Source organism: Staurois parvus, unplaced genomic scaffold (assembly GCF_062004578.1).
Source record: "Staurois parvus isolate SC_StPar_1 unplaced genomic scaffold, SC_StPar_1.0 ptg000402l, whole genome shotgun sequence".
Taxonomy (NCBI): domain Eukaryota; kingdom Metazoa; phylum Chordata; class Amphibia; order Anura; family Ranidae; genus Staurois; species Staurois parvus.
In genome coordinates, this window is record NW_028318198.1 from 204818 (window position 1) to 228972 (window position 24155).

General features: G+C 44.2%; 1 protein-coding gene across 1 annotated transcript in view; it reads right to left on the reverse strand.

Annotated features, from left to right (window-relative positions):
• The window catches only part of TDRD5 (tudor domain containing 5), a 189947-nt gene that overhangs the window by 160925 nt on the left and 4867 nt on the right, over positions 1-24155 (reverse strand). The window contains exons 2-5 of the mRNA XM_089686565.1: positions 22012-22389; positions 21033-21865; positions 18153-18236; positions 1085-1138 (exon numbers count right to left, since the gene is read on the reverse strand). Of these exons, the coding sequence (XP_089542691.1) occupies positions 1085-1138; positions 18153-18236; positions 21033-21865; positions 22012-22389 (1349 nt within the window). The remainder of the gene's footprint in view (positions 1-1084; positions 1139-18152; positions 18237-21032; positions 21866-22011; positions 22390-24155) is intronic.

Below are 24155 nucleotides of genomic sequence, written 5' to 3' on the forward strand. Positions count from 1 at the left end.
AGCGGAAATGCCGGCTGCCACACTGAGGTCTCCCAGTGTGACGGCAGAGCCCGGGAAGGCCACGAGGGGGTTTGGGACAACCCCTCCCGACACTTGTTAAAGCAATCAAGCAGCTAATTAGCAGCTAGGATTGCTTTTACAAGAAAGCTGACCGCCAGCTTACAAAAATGATACCAGGATGATGCCTGCAGGTGTCATCGCAGAATAACCACTATAACCACTCAAATTCCAGCAACATACAGGTACGCTCCTGGTCAACAAGTGGTTAACCACTTGCTAACGGTGCTACAGCCGAATGACGGCTACAGCGCAGTTATCCAGTTCTAGGAGGGCATCGTATAAGGTCCTCCCAGAACGCACCCTCCTGTGCGCACCCATTGGCGCGCACTCTGCATTCTCCGCGATCGCTGTGTTCTACAGGCACAGCTGATCACGTGATGAGGTAAAAGGACAATCACAGTGTGACAACATGAGGAAAGTGCTGCCAAAAACCGGCAACTGTGTTTACTCCGTGATCTGCTGTGTCCAATGACATAGCAGGTCATGGAGTAAACACTGTTGCTGGTTATCAGCAGCACTTTCCTCATGCTGTCACAGAGTAGATCGGCACTGATGATCAGTGCCCAGCAGTGCCGTCAGTGCCGCCCATCAGTGCACCATCATCAGTGTCTCCTCATCAATGCCCACCAGTGCTGCCTCATCAGTGCAGCCTATCAGTGCAGCCTCATCAACGCACATCAGAGAAAAATTACCTGTTTGCAAAATGTTATAATAGAAACAAAAAAAAACTTTTTTTGTTTATAGCAAAAAAAATAAAACACCCAGTGGAGATTAAATACCACCAAAAGAAAGCTCTATCTGTGTGAAAAAATTATAAAAATTGGTACAGTGTTGCATGACTGCACAATTGTCAAAGTGCGACAGCACTGAAAGCTGAAAATTGGCCTGGCCATGAAGGGAGTAAAAGTGCAAGTGGTTAAAGACTCAATACCCAATAAATTCTGTTGCTCAAAAGATGCACTTCCATATCACCCAATAAAACACATGAAGTGAAACAAAAAAAAAAATTGGCAAAATATAGTACCTTATACAAAACTGGAAGTTTTGAAATGGATAGTCCTGGATGTTTGTGAACAACCTGTTAAATTAAGAAAAAAAAAATTAGAGTAATGTCATGTTATAACTAGTTGAATTTCAAACACATTTTAAACTGTTGACATTAAAAAAAAAAAAAAAAAAAACACCACAAATCCAGCCTCCAAAGCTAAACTAAATTAGTACCCCCACACCACAACTGTTTACATGCTCCAGCAATACAACCATGGTCTGCTCCTAGCCACAACTTAGTTTTATCCTCCTGCTAAATCCTCTTCAGAACAGGCAGCGCTTTTGCAGTGAGCCATTGTCTGTAGTTAGAGACCTTCAGGAGACAACTGTGTACAAGCATGTTAAATCTGTAACAAAATGAATGCAGCTGCCTGTGCAGGACTGCAGGTGCAGAAATCCCAAAACACACACAACCGCTGAAAAGCCTTTGCTAAATAAAACCACAACCAGATTTTACTAACCAATCACCTGATTCAGTTGTTGTGTTTGATAGGTCTCCCTCAGTTGATAGTGAATGAAAGGAATTTTGACTTACCTGTAAATTCCTCATCTTGGAGTAAAGCACAGTACACAGGCTGGATATTTATAGACCCTGGGTTATAGGATGCTACCTGAGTGATAGGTTGCAGTAATTCGGCACGTACAAAGTTTTTGGACATGCCCCACCTTCGGCATATCCTATAGCCCTACCCTCCTCGTGACGAGCCTCAGTTTTTAGTAAGCAAAGCATATTAACACAGTAACAGAGGGAAGGGTTGCATGGGTCCTGTACTGTACTACAAGATATGGAATTTACAAGCAAATCAAAATTCTTTTTATCCTAATTGTACAATATAGGGCATAAGTATAGACTCTGAAATGGCTCCAAGCAGTGAATCAGAAGAGTGGGAAACAACAAGGCAATAAACCCTTGCCAACTGACCCAACAAAATAGAAAAAGGTAAAAGTACTTAACTCAGAGTGCCGAAGAAAGAACCCTGTGGTCAAAGCTGCATCTGCAGAGGCCTGGACATCCACCTGGTAGAACCTGGAGAATGTGTGAAATGGAGACTAGGTGGCACCCTTACAATACTGAGTAACAGACACCCAATGCCAGAATGCCCAAGAACTCCCCCCACCCACACTGATCTGATGGAGTGAGCATATAAAAGTAACAGAGGTGCCATCTTCAGAGTACAGGCTCCGACAATGAGCCTTATCCACCTGACAACAGTAAACTTGGAAGTCGAGGCGTCTTTTTTTTTTTTTTTTAAAGAAAAAAAAAATCTGTTTTTCAGATAGAGGCTGTGGCTTTCAGATAGACTGACTACATCCAGACAATTGAGGATACTTTCTTTGGGATGCTTAGAAACAGAGCACAAAAAAGGAAAGACAATGTTTTTATTAACCATGAAAAGTCAGCAACAAGGTGAGGATCTCACTGTGACAGTCCTGTGGTCTCTGTGCGCTGCACTTGCAAATATCAATCACGAAAAGTAGACAACAAGGTAAGGATTAAAATGCTGATATTTTTATTGTAAATGCAGAGTGAAAATGTTCCAAGTGACAAGCAATGCTGTTTGTCACTTGGAACATTTTCACTCTGCATTTACAAAAAAATATCAGCATTTTAATCCTCACCTTGTTGCTGACCTTTCGTTATTGATATTTGCAAGTGCAGCGGACAGAGACCACAGGACTGTCACAGTGAGATCTACACTCTACCTGGTGAATGCCGTGTAAGGGTTGTAACACTTTTCTGTTCGAGATGACTTGGAATGTTTTCATTAAGATGGAAGGCTGATTCCACCTTGGGGAAAAGGAGGGTTTTAGACACGAGACCACTTTTCCTTGTGAAGAATTAGGAAGGAATCCTTACAAGAGAAGATCACTAACTCTGAAATACATCTGATAGACTTAGAGATGGGAAGACCTGGAAACAAACCGGAAAAAAAACTTTATTTCCGTTTTTTTTCCAAAGCCATTTTTGTCCAGAAAAAAAAAAAAAAAAAAAAAAAGAAGAAGTGTGGAATATGTTCTTTTACAATGATAAATAATATAGCCATGACATGGTATCCAAACTATATGAAGACCTTAATAAAAGATTTCTAAGACTTTATGTGACGTCCTAAATTATTCCAAGTTCTCTCAGCTGAAGACAAGCAAATCCTGGAATACAATTCAAGTATCACTGTACTTCTCAATGCAGTTCCCAAAGAAGAGAAATATGCATTTCAGCTATCTTGTACATTCTACAGTTGGTTGCTTGTTGGGATACAGTAGATCAGTAGTCTCCAAACTGTGGCCTGTGAAGTAGATGTAGCCCTTTGCTTGCCTTCATCTGGCCCTTGAGGCCCAACCAACAGTGGGGCATAACTTCTGCTACTGACAGCAACGATGGAGCACTATTTGTCCCACTGACACTCACAATGGGGCACTATTCCTTCCATTTACAGCAATATTGGGCACTATTCCCTCCAATGACACCAGCGATGGGGCACTATTCTTCCCACGAATACCAATGACTATTGACCACAGGGTCTATGCAATTTTTTTTTTACTCCCACTGACCACCAGGCCTGAGGCATTGTTTTCTCCCAGTGACACGTGGCATTTTCTCCCCCCTCTAGCCAAGGTCCTGCCCACCTAAAGCTTAAAGGACAGTGTGCTCGCCCTATGTTTGGAAAGTTTGTAGACTCCTGCAACATATAATTTATGTCCCCCTCTCAGGCTTTAATTGACAGGTAAGAGGGTAGATTGGTTTGACAAATTTGTTTTTCTACATATACAGTCCTTGTTAATCCATTTGAAATAAAAATGAAATGTTAAAAACAAGTTTAGTTTATTTGCTGAATAAGCTATACATTTATTTCAAGCATAATAGTTTCATATACACACTGCATTTCAATTTCCTAGTGTATCAAAATGACCTCCAAATTGTAAAATTACACACTGAATGTTTTGTAACTCGCATTAGATGTGGTGGCTGCATTAGTTTTATTTTTTTCTCCGTTTGTTTTTATCTGGCAAACTGGTCAGTAACACACCTCCTATATTAGCATGCCCCCAACTTTGGATGAAGGGGCACAGCAGACAGCGGCACTGTTATTCCGAGGGGGTGGGGGGATATGGTGGAGGTAGATGGACTAGCAGATTTAGATGCATTAACAAAACAAAAAAAAAAAGTTTTACATGAAAACATAAAAGCTGATCTTTTTAGCACCCCCCCGTTAGTAGTGAATAGTTTGTATAAACTCTCTTAGCTAATACATTGCAGGAGAACTTGTTCTGTTGAACAACAGATTTACTGGCCAGATCACCAGGTTAACAAAAAAGAAGGGAAGCCTAAAAAAGAAAACCAATGTAGTCACAACATCTAAAAATTGGAAAGCTGCAACATAATAAATGTTTGCTTTTGGATTTAATATTTTGGTTGTAGTTCTAAGTAAATGTTTTTGTGGAGTTATTACAAGGCAGCCAGATACACCACATTATTCTACAGAACTAGTGTACTCATGTAATTTGCATATTAGGACAGACAGCAAATTATTCCGGGTAATATAGTTGGCATAGCAGTATCCATGCTACAAATTTGTTAACAAGTTTTAACTAGTGATCTAAATAGGTGTATAATATACTAATTTTCACACCATATTTGCAGAAATACTGATGAAAACTGACGCGCAGATTTCACTTGCAGATACATCAGTTGACATCAGTTTTCATGCGCACTTCAATGAGTTTTATACAAGCTGCAGATTCCTGTGCAGAAAAGAAAGTGCACATGATACTAGTGTTGTGATGTGAACAGAGCACATATAGAACAATTGATTTCGTTGTGCCCTTGAAGAACACGTGCAGAAAAACTGAAGTCTCTGCACCATGGTGTGAATGAGCCCTTAAAAAAAATCCCAAATATTGGGTTGTCCCAAGAAATGTAAAAGAGGGGATTTCTTCCAACGAGGATACTAGTTCTGGTGATGGAGGGGGTCAAAGGACACCCTTATTCTGCAGTCATTTCCCCACACTTCCTAAATCACCCCAAAGGGACACAGCTGACAGGGGTTATAACTCTCGCTTACCCTATCCAAAATTAAAGAAAAAAAGGTTTTCCTTATATTTCTACTTAAACTGATATCTAGCACAGACTGTTAAAATAATACCGAGTAAGGGTGAAAGTAATTTTAAGTAAGTTTGTTACTCACGATTTATAGATTTTTTTCATAACCGTACAAAAAATTAAAAATTCATTTTTTCTACATACTTACCTGTAAAATTCATTTCTTGGAGTACATAATGGGACACAGAGCAGGCCATAATAATGACTATGTGGGCTATATGCCACCTATAGCTGAATGGACACTAGCCGACCAACCACACAGAAAGCCCTCCCTCAAATAACCGCTCCTACACAGGAAGTACTGTAACGTACCTGGTGGTGGAACCTGAACTGCAGAGGAAGGCCTCTCTTACAGCTTTGGCTCAGGAGCCCTGATAAAGTAACAGGGAACGCCTTCGCACAGAGGGACACGAGTGCCTGTAAGACTTCTGCTGATAGATGCTGATGTGCATCTGGGACACAGGAGTAGGTGGCTGGTGGCACATTGGCGTAAGTACAGGAGCAGCTGGCAGATGGCTAGCTGGCAGTGGTGCAGAAACGGCTGGCAGGTGGCACACTGGCAGAAGTGCAGGAACTGGATGCCGGCAGGAATCAGCTGGTTCTGGAGCAGGAGGCAGTGTAAAGGCAGGGTCAGATAGTCCAGGTTGGCAATTAGCAGGCAGATCAATCATAAACATCAGGCAGAAGATAACCAAAATGCAGGCCAAGGGTCGTTACATGCAGAATTCAAGCAGAGTCGATAACAGGTCAGGTCGGCAACAGAAGAGACCACAGGAACAGAATGCATGGATGCTAGAACGTAGTAGACTAAACAGCACTGATGCAAGGCACTAGTGCAGCTTAAATAGCTCACCTGGCGCTAACGTGTCATCGCACATGCTAATTGGCCACGAGCAGGGCTCACAGGGATTCTGTGCCTGTGCATAGGTATGCGCATTCCCTTACATTGCCCTCTCCTCATGGGCAGCCTCTGGATGCCCAACTGGGCATGTTTTTCAGGATGTCTGTGGAAAATGCTCGAAATAAGTTTTTTGGCATGTACATTAGTCTCATGTTCCCAAGAGTTCTTTTCTGAACTATACCCTTACCACTTATTCAAGTATTGTACCTGGTTTCTCCTTTTCCTGCAGTCCAGGATGGTCTCCACTTTGTATTCCTCCTCTCCATCAACGATTACTGGTTCCGGAGGACCTGTGCTGCAACCTGGAAAAGGATCAAGAACCATGGGTTTCAGCACAAATACATGAAATACTGGATGAATCTTCAAAGAGTCTGGCAGTACAAGTTCATAAGAGACATTATTGCTTCTTTTCTTGACAGGAAAAGGCCTCACGAACGTAGGTCCCAACATCTTCATGGGCATGCCAACCCTAGATTAGCTGTGGATAGCCAAACCCATTCTTCAGGTTACAGAATTAGTTCACCCCTTCGTTTTCTGTCAAAAACTCTTTTATTATTAGTTTTTTGCAAGATCACATTGTTTTGCTGGAAGAAATTCATGGTGTCTTGAACAGCTGGAATTGCAGATATTGGTAGCTCATTGGATAGAAATTATGGATGAAATCCAAAATTTGCAAAAAATGAGGATTGCTTTGTTGCTGAATGTATGGCATTATTGTAGGGAAACTCGGCCAGGGGCAATAAAGATACCCAATCATCTTGAGAGAAGAATGCGAAGCAGCGAATATACTGTTCCAGGGTTTGATTTGTACTCCCCGTCTGCGCATTAGTTTGTGGGTGGTATGCAGATGAAAATGAGTTACATTTTTAGGGTTTCACAGAGCGCTCTCCAGAACTGGATGTGAACTGGACTCCCCGGTCTGAGATGATATTGGTAGGAGCACGAGTACCATGAAGCTGCACTCCTTAACGAAGACTCTTGCTGTGTCCAGTGCAGTGGGTGTACTCTTCATAGACAGAAAATGGGCCATTTTGGAAAATCGATCGACCACCACAAAAATAGCACTGTATCCCTCAGAAGGTGGACATTCAATGATAAAGTCTATAGAAATCATCTTCCATGGTCTGTCAGGGATAAGAAGGGGCCTGAGTAAACCCCACGCCTTGTTTCTGTTGCTCTTAATACAGGTACACTTGACACAGGAATTCAAGTATGCCTTACAGTCCTTGGTCAGATCAGGCCACCAGAATAGGTGTTGAATCAAGTCAGTGGTTTTATGGCTCTCAAAGTGACCTGCTAGTGAATGGTCATAGCATAATTCCAGCACCGCCAAATGGACTCCTTCAGGCACAAAGATCTTGTCTTCCCACCACAGCAATCCTTCCCTGGCTGACAGAGGAATTCCCGGAGATGACGAAGCTCCTACAAATGCCCCTCTTAATCTTAGCAACGAGATCTGACTGCAATAATAGAAGTTCTCAGCTGACAGGATGGTATCCGAAGAAGGCGATTGGGACCGTCAAACATGCGTGACAAAGCATCTGGTTTAGTGCTCTTAGACCCAGGTCTGTAAGTAATATGGAACACAAATCTGGAGAAAAACAGTGCCCACCTGGCCTGATGAGGTCTCAGTCTCCTGGTTGTTTTCAGGTGTTCCAGGTTCTTATAGTCAGTGTAAAATCAGAATAGGGTGAGCTGACCCTTCCAGAAGGTACCCCCACTCTTCTAGAGGAGACTTGATTGCTAGCAACTCACAGTCACCAACATCATAATTTTTCTCAGCAGATGAGTTTACGTGAGATAAATGCAATGGGATGTAATAAAGTCTTTAATCCCTGACGCTGTGACAGAACTGCCCCAAGTGCATTTTTAGAGGCATCTGCCTCCAAGATATATGGTAGTGCTGGGTCAGGGTGACTCAGAATGGGTGCAGAAGTGCAGCAGGACAAAAGTGCATAGTTTGAACAGCAGTAGTCTGAAAACAGCAGAAGTTTGGAAACATCCAACTATCTTTGGTTAGTACTGGTGTTTGAATATAAGTAAATCTTTTTTTAAATGTCTGGTTTAGTGCAGTGCAGTACATTTGTTTTTTTGTAGTGCTTTTTTGAAGGTGGGATGCTATCCTATTTGTATGCAGATTTCTGAGCTACATAATGACATTGCTTGTCTAAATTAACTGGTTAGTGCCCTGCAGTCTAAGATCAGGAGGCTGTCTACGCCAATTTGTTCTCTTGAACTGCCTTGCGCAGGAGAAGGGCAGTGTGCACAACTGTTGGATCAGGAAGAGTGAGGCCTGTGGAACATAAACTTGTAGCTTTTGGTGTGACACTGCATAACTCCTATAGTGATCTTTCTGAGCTGGAAGCAGATACAAAGGTTGCAAACATAGCTAATTGTGAAAACAGGAAGGAGGACCCTGAAAAAAAAATAATTGCTTTGTCAAAAGTAACTCTTTTATCTGAGGTTCCATTCCAGGCACCTGTTGTGGATAAGGCTCCTAAAATCTTCTTGTGATTCAATTGTAAGAGGTGTTTCTTTATGAAATCATGTGAAAGTGTCAAAGAAAGTTAGATGTTTACCTGGAGCTGCTGTTAGGAGAGATAAAAGGCATATTTTAAAAAAGCTAGTGAAGAGTGCAATGTTGATGTGCACCCTGGCTTAAATGATTTGTCCCAAAACGAAGTGTTTTGTACGGAAGAATTTTCAGTATTTGAGACAGGATATTCAAACAGTTACGGTGTACTGTTACATTTTTGGAGGTTTTACCTGTGCATAATGGACAACAAGAGAAAGTACTTCATATAGTAGAGTTCAATGTTTGGTTAAAAGACTTGTGCAAAGCTGAAGGTTTTGGTTATGTTAGTCATGATGCTATCAGGTGGTCTGACATTGAGCTGTACAAAAGAGATGGTCTGCATCTCTCACACAAGGGCGCTGAGCTTCTTAGTATGGAATTAAGGAGTTATTTTGGACATGCATTTAAATTGAGAAATGGGGACAGAGTTGTAATTGTTGAGGAGCATTTCTGTCCCCAGCAGGCTGAAACAAAAGTGAGAGTTTGTGTTGCTAAGGACTGGGCTGATGGGGTCATTTCAGTTAAAGTTTCTGGAGGTAAAAATAAAGCAGTAGATAGCACTGTTTCTCATGTCATGTGTACTAATGCTCGTAGTTAGGCAACAAGCTTTGTGAGCTGACAGCTCTTATGTCTAGGGACAACTTGGACCTTGTTGCAATTACAGAGATGTGATTCAAGGTTTCAAATGACTGGGAAATAACTATACCAGGGTATATACCGGGTGTCGGCAACCCGCGGCTCCAGAGCCGCATGCGGCTCTTTTTCATCTTTGCTGCGGCTCCGGAGCACACTGCCCACCAGGTGACAGGCAATAGGGTTTCAGTGGTCGGCAAGCCGCGGATCGCAAGCCACATGCGGCTCTTCTGTGTGCCGGGCGCCCGCTCCCCTCCCTCCTCTCGGGCGGCCGCCTCAAAAGTCAGGACTCTTTTAATCCGGCCCGCGGAGCGTGGAACATTAGCTGTCAGGATGTAGGCGGGGCAGCCAGGATGTAGGCGGGGCAGCGTGACGAACTCCTCTCACAGTCCACCCTGAAGACCGGAACACAGCGCGGGAACACAGCGAGAGGAACGCGCGGAGCAAAGGTAAGTGAATTGAGAAAATATGGGGAATTAATTACTATAGGGGGGATGAATTATTATATGGAGGATTAATTACTATGGGGGATGAATTACTATATGGGGGATGAATTACTATGGGGGATGAATTACTATGGAGGATGAATTACTATATGGGGGATGAATACTATATGGGGGATGAATTACTATGGGGGATGAATTACTATGGTTGATGAATTACTATAGGGGGGATGAATTACTATAGGGGGGATGAATTACTATAGGGGGGATGAATTACTATGGGGGATGAATTACTATAGGGGGGATGAATTACTATATGGGGGATGAATTACTATATGGGGGATGAATTACTATGGGGGATGAATTACTATGGGGGATGAATTACTATATGGGGGATGAAGCTAACTGCACGATCCTGTATATAGCATTAAGGTAAGAAACAATATATGCAGTGTCGGATTTGTTTTAAATGTTGCAATGGTTTTGCGGCTCCCAGTCTTTTTTTTCCCTTCGGAAACGGGTCCAAGTGGCTCTTTATGTCTTAAAAGTTGCAGACCCCTGGTATATACCATACAGGAAAGACAGAGTAGGGAAGAGGGGAGGCGGAGTTGCCATATATGTCAAAAATAGCATAAGGCTAACATTAGTTCACAAAACAAATGAGATACTCGGAACCCTCTGGGTCTGCCTTCCAACCAGAGGGATCTTCTCTTAGAATTGGTGTAACATACAGACCCCCAGGACAGACTGAAGATTATAACTTGTTGATTGACGAGATAACTCAAATGGCAATGAAGGGTGAGGTTTTGATTATGGGCGACTTCAACATGCCTCACATTAACTGGAATTCTCAAACTGCTATTACAAGCAGGAGCAGGGATGTAATGGAAGCACTGAATGGGCTTTCTCTAAAACAGTTAGTAAAAAGTCCAACCCGAGGCGATCATATTCTAGACCAAGTACTGACAAATGGGGATCGACTGTCTAAGGATGAGGTGGGAGAAAATTTGGGTTCTAGTGATCACCAGTGTCTTTTGTTTGACATTAAAATAAGAACTGAAAAATCATGTACAAAACAAAAAGTTCTAGATTTCTAGAAAAGACAAATTTTGCTGAAAAATTAGTTGAAAGTAAAACAACAGGAGTAAGTAATCAGTGGGCACTTTTAAACTCTGCCATCCTGGAGGCAACTAAATTATATGACAGACAAGTTAGTAAGAATAAAATGGAAGAAAAAAAACAGTATGTTCACCAAAGAGACAAGTAATGGAAAAATAAACAGCATATAGGAAATTCAAGGAAACAAGGAGGTGTAGCTGGCAGAAAAGAGTACAAAAATAGATATACCGAAAGGACAAACCATCAGTGCTGCCAAAGCACAGACAGTGGAGGAAAATGCTAAATCTATTAAGAAAGGAGATGAAACCTTTTTTAGCTACATTACTGATAGAAAGAAAAAATACAATGGGATCACTAAAGTGAAAACTGGGCACAACACTTATGTTAAGGGAGACCTGCATGTAGAAAAACCACTTAAACAATTACTTTTATTCAGACTTCTCAGAAATAAATTATACTAACAATAATAAGTTGGGAAATTACAGTGAGGAACAGAAGTATTTGAGCAATCTGCGATTTTGCAAGTTCTCCCACTTAAAAATCATGGAGGGGTCTGAAATTCACATTGTAGGTGGATTCCCACTCTGAGAGACAGAAATTAATAAAAAAATTTCAGGAAATTACATTGTATGATTTTTAAAGAATTTGTCTTGCACTGCTGAACATAAGTATTTGAACACCTGAGAAAATCAGTGTTAATATTTGGTACAGAAGCCTTTGTTTTCAATTACAGAGGTCAAACGTTTCCTGTAGTTCTTGACCAGGTTTGCACACACTGCAACAGGGATTTTGGCCCACTCCTCCACACAGATCTCCTCTAGATCTGTCAGGTTTCGGGGCTGTCGCTGAGCAACACGGAGTTTCTGCTCCCTCCAAAGATGTTCTATTGGATTTAGGTCTGGAGACTGGCTAGACCACTCTAGAACCTTGATATGCTTCTTGCAGAGCCATTCCTTGGTTATCCTGGCTGTGTGCTTCAGGTCGTTGTCATGTTGGAAGACCCAGCCACGACCCATCTTCAACGCTCTGACTGAGGGAAGGAGGTTGTTTCTCAAAATCTCACAATAAATGGCCCCATTCATCCTCTCCTTAATACAGTGCAGTCGTACTGTCCCCTTCGCAGAAAAGCACCCCCAAAGCATGTTACCACCCCCATGCTTCACAGTAGGGATGGTGTTCTTGGGATGCAACTCAGCCTTTTTCCTCCAAACACAACGAGTGAAGTTTAGACCAGAAAGTTATACTTTGGTCTCATCTGACCACATGACTTTCTCCCATGCCTCCTCTGGATCATTCAGATGGTCATTGGCAAACTTCAGACGGGCCTGGACATGTGATGACTTGAGCAGGGGAACCTTCCGTGCAATGCATGATTTGAAACCATGACGGCGTAGTGTTCTACCGACAGTGACCTTTGAAACTGTGGTCCCAGCTCTCTTCATGTCATTGACCAGCTCCTCCTTGTAGTTCTGGGCTGATTCCTCACCTTTCTTATCATCAGTGATACCCCACGAGGTGAGATCTTGCATGGAGCCCCAGTCCGAGGGAGACTGACAGTCGTCTTTAGCCTCTTCCATTTTCTAACAATTGCTACAACAGTTGATCTATTTTCACCAAGCTGCTTGGCAATTGCCCCGTAGCCCTTTCCAGCCTTGTGGAGGTCCACAATTTTGTCTCTGGTGTCTTGACAGCTCTTCGGTCTTGCCCATGGTAGTAGTTGGCGTCTGACTGACTGACTGTGGGGTGGACAGGTGTCTTTAAAGAGCTCAGACAGGTGCTACTAAGTTAGATTAATGAGTGGAGTAGAGGTGGACTTATTAAAAGGCACAGTAAAAGGTCTTTGAGAGCCAGAATTCTTGCGGTTTCTTAGGTGTTCAAATACTTATGTTCAGCAGTGCAAGACAAATAAATTCTTTAAAAATCATACAATGAGAGACAGAATTTAAAAAAAAAAATTCAGGAAATCACAGAGTGGTAATGCACCTACAATGTGAATTTCAGACCCCTCCATGATTTCTAAGTGGGAGAACTTGCAAAATCGCAGGGTGTTCAAATACTTCTCTTCCTCACTGTATATTGGTTCTAGTAGTGATGGTTCATGTTTAGGATTTCCGGAGACAGAGGTAGCAGAGGAACTGGCTTGGTTAAAGATTAAGAAAGCAATGAGCCCTGATGATATTCATCCCAGAGTTCTAAGAGAACTTCGAGGTATAGTTGTTGGACCATTATCTTATCTATTTAATCAATCTCTTCTAACAGAAGTTCCCCATAACTGGCGGACAGCAAATATTCTACGTATCCGCAAGAAGGGCAGCAAGGTAGAAGCTGGCAATTACAGGCCAGTTAGTTTAACATCGGTTGTGGTCTAGTTAAAGGAATCACTCCTGAAAAGAAGGATCATTGATCACTTAAAAACACACAAGTTGCTGGATCCAAAGCAGCATGGCTTTACTGAGGGCAGATCATGTCCGACCAATCTGATTGGATTTTTTGACTATATTACCAATGTTTTTGACCAAGGTGGTGCTGTGGATATGGCATATCTTGATTTAAGTAAGGCATTTGATACAGTTCCACATAATGATCTAATACAAAAGTTGTGCAAGCTAGGACTTAGCCCTTGGGAGGTTCAGTGGATATGCAGCTGGCTAAAGGATAGATACCAGAGTGTGGTTGTAAATGGGGTTCATTTGGAACAGAGATCAGTCACTAGTGGCATACCGCAAGGCTCTGTAGTGGGTCCTGTTCTATTTAATCTATATGTAAGTGATATAACTAAAGGTTTGTTGGGTATGTCTTTTTGCTGATGACACAAAGGTGTTTTTAATCCTTGGAGGTGTCTGTAACATGGAACATGATTTGGCATTGCTGGAAGATTGGTCAAAAAAGTGGAAATTGCAGTTCAATGTTTCTAAATGTAAAATAATGCACCTAGGGAAAAAGAATCCCTTGAGAGAGTACAACATTGGGGGTACGGTGTTGGCCAGCACTTCAGAGGAAAAAGACTTGGGGTACTTACAGTGAAGGAAATAGGTATTTGATCCCCTGCGGATTTTGAATGTTTGCCCAGTCACAAAGAAATGATCAGTCTAAAAATCGAATGGTAGGTGTATTGTAACACTGAGAGACAGAATATTTGATCCCCTATCATTCAGCAGGATTTCTGGCTACCAGGTGTCTTTCATACAGGTAACAAGCTGAGATCAGAAGCAGTCTTTTAAAGGGAGTGCTAATCTAATTGTGTTACCTGTATAAAAGACACCAGCTCTTCTCTGTCTCCAGCTACTCCATCCATTTACAGACCTGCATTTACTTGCAGTGCCCCAGTAACTAAACCCAAGAAGAAGCGAAAATTCTTTCCAACCAGTACCATCCTACCAGTATCCAAACCGGTCAGCCTGCTGTCTGAGGACCCGCCTTCCGTTGTTCAGCCTGATGCCTGATGACCCAGTGTACGCTACCCAGCCTGATGACCCGATCCAGCCTGATGACCCGATCCAGCCTGATGATCCTATCCAGCCTGATGATCCTATCCAGCCTGATGATCCTATCCAGCTTGATGACCTGGTGTACGCTACCCAGCCTGATGGCCCGATCCAAGCCTGATGACCCGATCCAGCCTGATGACCCGATCCAGCCTGATGACCCGATCCAGCCTGATGACCCGATCCCCTGGTGCCCGTGGTCTGGCCTGGTGCCCCGATGCCCGTGGTCCGGCCTGGTGCCTTGATGCCCGCTGTCGAGCCAGACGACTCGGTGCCCGCTGTAGTGCCAGACAACTCGGCGCCCGCTGTCGAGCTTGGTGACTTGGTGCCCGCTGTCCTGCCAGATGACTATGTGCCCGCTGTCCTGCCAGACGACTCGGTGTCCGCTGTAGTGCCAGACGACTCGGTGTCCGCTGTAGTGCCAGACGACTCGGTGTCCGCTGTAGTGCCAGACGACTCGGTGTCCGCTGTAGTGCCAGACGACTCGGTGTCCGCTGTAGTGCCAGACGACTCGGTGTCCGCTGTAGTGCCAGACGACTCGGTGTCCGCTGTAGTGCCAGACGACTCGGTGTCCGCTGTAGTGCCAGACGACTCGGTGTCCGCTGTAGTGCCAGACGACTCGGTGTCCGCTGTAGTGCCAGACGACTCGGTGTCCGCTGTAGTGCCAGACGACTCGGTGTCCGCTGTAGTGCCAGACGACTCGGTGTCCGCTGTAGTGCCAGACGACTCGGTGTCCGCTGTAGTGCCAGACGACTCGGTGTCCGCTGTAGTGCCAGACGACTCGGTGTCCGCTGTAGTGCCAGACGACTCGGTGTCCGCTGTAGTGCCAGACGACTCGGTGTCCGCTGTAGTGCCAGACGACTCGGTGTCCGCTGTAGTGCCAGACGACTCGGTGTCCGCTGTAGTGCCAGACGACTCGGCGCCCGCTGTCGAGCTTGGTGACTCGGTGCCCGCTGTCTTGCCAGATGACTCGGTGCCCGCTGTCTTGCCAGATGACTCGGTGCCCGCTGTCCTGCCAGATGACTCGGTGCCCGCTGTCCTGCCAGATGACTCGGTGCCTGCTGTCAAGCGTGATGACCCGGTGCCCGCTGTCGTGCCAGACGACTCGGTGCCCGCTGTCGTGCCAGACGACTCGGTGCCCGCTGTCGAGCCAGACGACTCGGTACCCGCTGTCGAGCCAGACGACTCGGTGCCCGCTGTCGAGCCAGACGACTCGGTGCCCGCTGTCGAGCTTGGTGACTTGGTGCCCGCTGTCCTGCCAGACGACTCGGTGCCCGCTGTCGAGCTTGGTGACTTGGTGCCCGCTGTCCTGCCAGATGACTCGGTGCCTGCTGTCAAGCTTGGTGACCCGGTGCCCGCTGTCGTGCCAGATGACTCGGTGCCCGCTGTCGTGCCAGACGACTCGGTGCCCGCTGTCGTGCCAGACGACTCGGTGCCCGCTGTCGAGCCAGACGACGCGGTGCCCGCTGTCGAGGCAGACGACGCGGTGCCCGCTGTCGAGGCAGACGACGCGGTGCCCGCTGTCGAGGCAGACGACGCGGTGCCCGCTGTCGAGGCAGACGACGCGGTGCCCGCTGTCGAGGCAGACGACGCGGTGCCCGCTGTCGAGGCAGACGACTCGGTGCCTGCTGTCGAGCCAGACGACTCGGTGCCCGCTGGCAAGCTTGGTGACCCGGTGCCCGCTGTCGTGCCAGATGACTCGGTGCCCGCTGTCGTGCCAGACGACTCGGTGCCCGCTGTCGTGCCAGACGACTGGGTGCCCGCTGTCGTGCCAGACGACTGGGTGCCCGCTGTCAAGCCAGACGAGTCGGTGCCCGCTGTCAAGCCAGACGAGTCGGTGCCCGCTGTCAAGCCAGACGACTCGGTGCCCGCTGTCAAGCCAGACGACTCGGTGCCCGCTGTCGAGCTTGGTGACTCGGTGCCCGCTGTCCTGCCAGATGACTCGGGGCCCGCTGTCCTGCCAGATGACTCGGTGCCTGCTGTCAAGCTTGGTGACCCGGTGCCCGCTGTCGAGCCAGGCGACTCGGTGCCCGCTGTCGAGCCAGGAGACTCGGTGCCCGCTGTCGAGCCAGGCGACTCGGTGCCCGCTGTCGAGCCAGGCGACTCGGTGCCCGCTGTCGAGCCAGGCGACTCGGTGCCCGCTGTCGAGCTTGGTGACCCGGTGCCCGCTGTCGTTCCAGATGACTCGTTGCCCACTGTCGAGCCAGACGACTCAGTGCCCGCTGTAGTGCCAGGCGACTCGGCGCCCGCTTCCCAGCCTGATGGCCTGGGAATTTAATTTTTAGACTGATCACTTCTTTGTGAGTGGGCAAACATTCAAAATCAGCAGGGGATCAAATACTTATTTCCGTCACTGTATACACACACACATTTTTTTTATTATTATTATTTATTTTAACACTTACCCATCCCGTCGCAGGCCCCGAACTCATAATCAGGGACCAACCTTCAAAAATAACAAAGGCTTTGTCCTGAAGACCTTCAAAGACCCGGTCCCCCTTTTAAAAATGGGGGCCACTGCTTTGGACCTGTATAGCACCCCGCCGGAGGTGCCTTGGTCAGATCAAACTGCACAGGATTCCGAAAAAGCAGGGTACAGCGCCGTACAGTCAAAACCCTGAGGATTCTTCTCCTTATTCAGTAAGGCTCGGGTACCACCCATTTTGGCTAACAGCTTTTTGAATGGATCCGATTGAGATCCTTGACTCTCAGTAGAATCGTTCCACCTTACAGGTTGAGTACTTCCTGTGTAGGAAGGGTTATAAGAGGAAGGCGTTCCTGTTTGATTGGTCAGCCAGTGTCCATTCACCTTTAGGTGGTAAATAACCCATAATTATGGCCTGCTCTGTGTCCCGTGATGTACGAGAAAGAAAAAAAAACAAAAACTTATGGTTAATTTTCAATCACCTTTTTTACTATTGTTGCACACAAGCTCAAGGTAAAAAAAAGAATCACACAGCAATAGTAATTGTAGCTCCAAGGACTTGCCAGCTACTTCTAGGATAACAAAAATTCACAAAACGCTGGTTTGGCCTCATTGTGAGGATGCACTTCAATTTTGGTAACCAATCAACAAAAAGGATGTCCTAGAACTAGAAAGAGTCCAGTGAGTGGCAACAAAATTGATATGGGCGTTGGAGTACCTCAGCTATGAGGAAAGATTAAAAGATAAGTTCACCTTTCCACAAAAATAACAAAATGCACATTTTTTTTCCAGGTAAAAAAAAAAAGTACATTTATTATTTTGTGTGTTAGGAGCCTCTAAAGCACTGCACCAGCGATCAGCAGATTGCTGATGCCATGCAGGTCTCCTGCAGACTGTTAGTGTATCATCTAGTACGGGAAAGTCGATACTTCTGACAGGAAGACTCAATGAACTACCACAGCACTCACAGTGCTGTGATAGTTCATTGAGGACTACAAACCGACAGCCGCTACAGGATACTGTGAATGAATGACGTGGCTGTGTGGGTGCAGCCACACTGTTTTTAAAAACGGACAGCTAGTACGGCGAACTTCCCCCCCGTACTTCTTTCACAGGGAGGGGGACAGCAGGTGGCAGCTACAAGATCGGAAACATGTTACATGTTCCACCCTAAAAACAGGTGGAACCTGTAGCATGTTCCCAGAGGTGAACTTATCCTTTAAGTGAAATATATTCTTTAATGAGCACAATCTAAAGGGATATGTATAAACTTACAAAACAAGATTACGCATACACTGATATATGGACTGAATGTGACAGACTTTACCTATGTAAGTGAATATGCATTTTTTTCTATTAACTTACAGTATTTATTTCTTGTCGCAGCTCAGGGCTGATGACAGTGCCTGCTGTCTTCTGCGATAAACACAGTTTCAAATTCCTGTCAAGCTGTTAGAAAAGACAAAGCAAATGTTAAAACAAAATGCCATTAATTATCCATATCAAATATATAAAAAGAATGGGAAAGAGGGTAAACAGCTCCCAGTCTATAAAGTCGAAAATAACAGAATACAATATGAAGTTATTCTGGAATGGTGAGCCAATATCTATCTCGAAACATGCAATAAACTCGCTTCCCAGAGCAAGGATCAGACAAATTCACAATTGTGAGAGACCATACATCCGGCAAGAGCCAGCCTAAAGAACATTCAAAGATCCAGAGTGCCAGGATGGTCTGAGAGACACAGAAAGGAAGGGGAGAAAAAGGAGGAGAAAAGGAAAGATCCGGTCACAGACTAAGGCCCCATGCTCACTAGCATTTTTTATAAGCTCAAAAACGCTAGAAAAAAAAGCCAGATGAAAATGCAGAGAATAGTGTAGTAGCGTTTTAGTAGTGTTTAGGAGGGTTTTTACAGTACATGTAAAGAAAAAAACAAATCAAGAAAAAAAGCTGTTAAGAGTTTTTGTGGCCTTTACGAGCATTCAGCATTTTTTTTCTTCCAGAAAAATTTTCCCAAAAACTCTATAAAAACAAATTTTTTTTCTGCTCCTAAATGCTGAAGCTTGAAAAATGCTACAAGCCTAAAAAAGTGTTCATGGACACATATGAGAACACTATTTAGCTTCTAGGAGCAGAAAAATAAATGTTGGTAACAGCTTCTAGGAGCTTAAAAAAAAAAACCTGTGTGCATCGAGCCTTAAGGAGACACTCATACCGCATAGTCATGAAAAATGCATTAAGGTACAAATGAGACATGCGTATGTATAGTTAGCCCACAGTTTCCAGTTCTTTTCAAAAATTTTTAACCATATCTTGTATAACACTGACAATATTCTCATACAACATAATCCACGTGACTTTTTTCTTTGCCAGGGCCAGAGACATGATGGATGGTTGCTTCCAGGATTTAGCAATTGTCATTTTAGTCCCCAGTAAGGTAAAAAGAATCAAACATTGAAGGTGGCAAGGGATACCATCCACCGGAGCATTAAGAAGAGCGATGTGGGGCATGTGTGGTTCGGTTTTAACCACTTGTCACCCAAGGACGTTCGTGTATGTCCTTGAGTTTCAATGGTTATATCAGGAATGTGGCTGCAGCCATAACCCCAGTATCAGTCCTTTCAGCCCGCGATGCTGTATAAATTAAAAGCATTCATCCCTTGCAATAAAATTGTTTAAAAAAATAATTTAAAAGACAAATGTAAAAAAAAAAATTTTTAAATAACATTTAAAAAATTAAAGCGCCCCAGTCCCCCTTGCTTATGCACAAAAACAAATGCATACATAGGTCATGCATACGTTAACTGTGTTCACACCATACATGTGAGGTATCGCTGCAAATGTTAGAGTGAGAGCAATAAGATCTCCTGTGTAACAATAAACTGGTAACCTGTAAACGCTTTTAAAGCATCACGTACAGTGCCTTGAAAGAGTATTCATACCCCTTGAAATTTTCCACATTTTGCATGCCACACGTTTCAGATATTTACTTGTAAAAAATTTTGAAAACCATTGATCATTTTCCTTCCACTTCACAACAATGTGCCACTTTGTGTTGGTCTATCACATAAAATCCCAATAAAATACATTTATGTTTTTGGTTGTAACATGACAAAATGTGGAAAATTTCAAGGAGTATACTTTTTCAAGGCACTGTAAGTGCATTTACCACTTTAAAGTTTTTTTAATCTGGATTACACTATGGAGAACCTGTCTTTTTCTTTTTCATGATATTATGTCCAACTGAGTATACAGGTGTGCCTCAGTTTACAAACGCCTTGGTTAACAAATGAAAATCCATTGAAAATAATGCCTCGGTTTACGATTTTTTTACCAATTTTTTGAGCAATACGAAGTGTAGGATGGTGCCGATATTTAAATGCAATTGTCGGGTTTTTTTTTTCTGCACTATAGCTCACAGAGCTTTCACTTTCCCTGGAGTTAAATGAAGCTTTGTTTCTTTTAAGAAACTAAAAGGAAACATTGTTTCTTTTAACATGGGAAAATAAACTTGAAAGAAACTTTCACTTTTAGCTGGGGCGAAGTGACAGATGAATCTCTGAGCTATAGTGAAGAAAAAAAAAAAAGAACGGTAATTACATTTAAAAACTGGCACCATAATAAATAAAAAAAACGGCGTGGGGTCCCCCCTCCCATCCATACTAAGCCCTTCGGGTCTGGAATGGATTTTGAGAGGAATTCCAACGCCAAAATTAAAACAAAAAATGGTGTGGGGTCCCCCCCCAAAAGCCATACCAGACCCTTATCTGAGTATGCAGCCCGGCAGGTCAGTAAAGGGGGGGGTCGGCGGCGAGCGAGCACCCCCCCTCCTGAACCATACCTGGGCACATGCTCTCAACATGAGGGGGTGCTTTGGGGCAGGGGGGCTCCCCCCAAGGCACCTTGTCCCCATGTTGAAGGGGACAGGGGCCTCTTCCCCACAACCCTTCAAACGGCTGGAGCCCACGAACCTAGAAGGAAGACTGGGTAAAGATGAAAGCCCTGTTAGCAGTGACTGTGTGCCGCAGGAGGGCATCATTGCAAGGTAAGTATGTCATAATGTGCTAGTATGTGGTGCATAATACCACATTATTACATTATCCGGCAGGGACCATTTTTTTTTGTGTTTTACTACCACTTTAATGAGTAGGCAAGATGCAACTAGTTGAAAGTAACAAGAAATAAAGGAAAGAAGCCAGAAGGTGCAGTGAATATTGGAGAAAAGAAAAACCTTTAAAACATACCTCTTCTTCCAGCTCCTGGAGGTTACAATCCATACTAGATTCCACTAGATCGACTTTCAAGTCTTCAATAGCTAAACTTTTAAGCTCAGCAGTGAAAGTTTCTACAGTTGGTGGTGGCTGAGCAAGTAAATTGTTACTAGTGTCCTGAATTATAGCTGGAAGCAAAGAGCTTGATGGAGTCTTAGTGATTTCTACATTGTTAAAGTTTACAGTTGCATCTCCAGTTTCACAGTTTAAATACGCTTTGTTGTCATTTTTAAGAGAATATTTGCTGGCATAATACTGAGCCTCAGCTGCCTTAAACAACTTATCCAGAACTGTGGGACCAGTGGACATTGCAATCGGAGAAGGTGATGGTCTGAGGCCACTGGACAGTAATGTTGCAGAAGGTGATGGTCTGGGGCCAGTGGACTGTGCATTTTCAGGAGGTGCTGGTGTGGAGACAGTAGACTGTGCATTTTCAGGAGGTGCTGGTGTAGGGCCAGTGGGTGGCGCATTTGCAGAAAGTGCTGGCATGGGGCCAGTGGATGGTTCAGTTACAGAAGATGGAGGTGTGGGGCCAGTTGAGGGTGCAGTCTCAGAATGTGCTGGCGTAGGGCCAGTGGATGGTGCAGTTGCAGAAAGTGTTGGCGTGATGCCAATGGACTGTGCAGTTGCAGAAGGCGATGGTATAGTACCAGTGGACTGTGCAGTTGCAGAAGATGCTGGCGTGGAACCAGTGGATAGCACAAAAGCAGAAGATGCTGGTTGCAAAGAATTTTTATTTGATATCTTCTTTTTGAAGTATGGTGCTTGATTATATGACCAATTTATAACTGGTTTTGCAAATAAACCTGAAACATAGGCATGCAAATGCATTGTTTAGACTGCAATGCACAAATAAAGAAATCAAATACAATATTAGTGAAATTTAACATAAGTGCATAAATAAATATAAAGAAACAAAGGTAACAGATAAAAAAAGTTGTGTTTATCTCACCAGTACATGTTTCATTATTATATGGAGTCTTCAGCACTAGCAATGACCCAGCTCTAGTTTGCGTCACTTTCACCATATCTGACACAGATTCTAGGACTTCTAATAATGAGTAGAACCCATAGCGAGTATACTGAAAACTGCGCCCAAAACGGTTATAGAAGGCAAGTTCTAGCTGGGAAACCAGCAACGGAGAGATAGAGAGCAGATCTCGTAGGTCACTCTTTAGTGATGCTGGAAGAACAGGAGATATTCTTCCGCGTCTCACCAGGTCCACATGGTAACGAGGCTTTGTTAAACGTCGCTTATTTATAGTTCTTCTACTGGTCTTCTGTTTGGATACCAGTTCTGCTACACCCTTCGTTTCTTCATTAACCACACCTTGAAAAAAACAAAAAAGCAAAATGGATTTAAAAGAAAAGCTTTAGTCTGTTAAAAAAACAACAACCGTAATGGTTCGGCGAGCATAAACTTACATATGAGCAAGGCTTGATGTGTGTTACCAAACTGTACTATATTGAGTTATGTTACAATTGCTTGTTGTACATTTTACCCCAATATAGGAATAGGCAACCTAGGTTAGAAAGGTACTACGATTGCAATATGTTTTATTGCACTATGATACCAGGGATACAATGGAATACCGCTTTGCTACCGTTTCTGACTGTGACCTTACTGTATCCATGTGCAAATGAGGATATTATTGTCTTATGTGGGAAATGTACGACCAGTGTGTGGGCTGTTCCACACACTGGAAAAAACTGAAATATCACACTGGCAAAAGTATTCAGACGCTTTGCAACAATTTAGTTCAGGTGCCTCCAGTTTTTCTTAATTGTTGCCAAGATGATTCTACACCTTGAATGGAGCCCATCTCTGGTAAACTAAATTGATTGGACATGATTTGGAAAGGCACATTCCGCTCTATAAAAGGCCTCACAGCTGACAATGCATACTGTATCAGAGCAAAAGCAATGAGGTCAAAGGAACTGCCTGTAGAGCTCTGAGATAGGATTATTGAAAGGCACAGATCTGGGTAAGGCTACAAAAAAAATTCTGCTGCACTGAAGGTTCCCAAGAGCACAGTGGCTTCCATAATTCTCAAATGGAAGAAGTTTGGAACAAACAGGAGTCTTCCAAGAGTTGGTCACCCAGCCAAACTGGGGAAGTAGGGCCTTGGTAAGAGAGACCAAGAACCCGATGGTCACTCTGACTGAGCACCAGAGATACTGCGTGGAGATGGAACAATGTTCCAGAAGGTCAACCATCACTGCAGCCCTCCACTGATCTGAGCTTTATATAGCCGAGTGGCTAGATGGAAGCCTCTCCTAACACATGGAAGGCCCACTTGGAGTTCGCAAAAATCACTGTACACACTTACCTACCTGCTGCAACATCAGTCCAATACTGCAAGCAGTTTTTGTTTAACCACTTGCCTCCCGGGCACTTATACCCCCTTCCTGCCCAGACCAATTTTCAGCTTTCAGTGCTGTCGCAATTTGAATGACAATTGCGCGGTCATGCACTATTGTACCCTTATGAAATTTTTATCATTTTTTTCACACAAATAGAGCCTTTTTTTGGTGGTATGTACTCGCTGCTGGGTGTTTTATTTTATGCGCTATAAACAAAAAAAAAGCAAAAATGTTGAAAAAAAAATTAGAGTTTTTCTTTATTTTTACTATAAAATTTCTCCTTCACTGATGTGCTTTGATGAGGCTGCATCGATAGGCAGCACTGACGGGCACTGATAGGCAGCACTGATGAGGTGATACGGATAGGCGGCACTGATGAGCTGGCACCGATATGCAACAATGGGCACTGATAGGTGGCACTGCTGGGCACTGATCATCGGTGTCGATCCGTCCTCTGACAATTGCCGGTTATCGGCAGTACTTTCCTCACGCTGTGACAGCATGAGGAAAGTGCAGCCGATAACTGGCAACTGCATTTACTGGTGATCTGCTTTGTCAGTGGACACAGCTGATCATGTGGTAAAAGGCCGCTGTGATTGGCCTTTTATCACATCACGTGATTAACTGTGTCCATAGGACACAGGAATCACGGAGATCGCCGGGTGCACACCCCTGTCATATGACGTCCTCCCACAACTGGCCGGCCACAGTGTAGCCGTCATTCGGCTATCT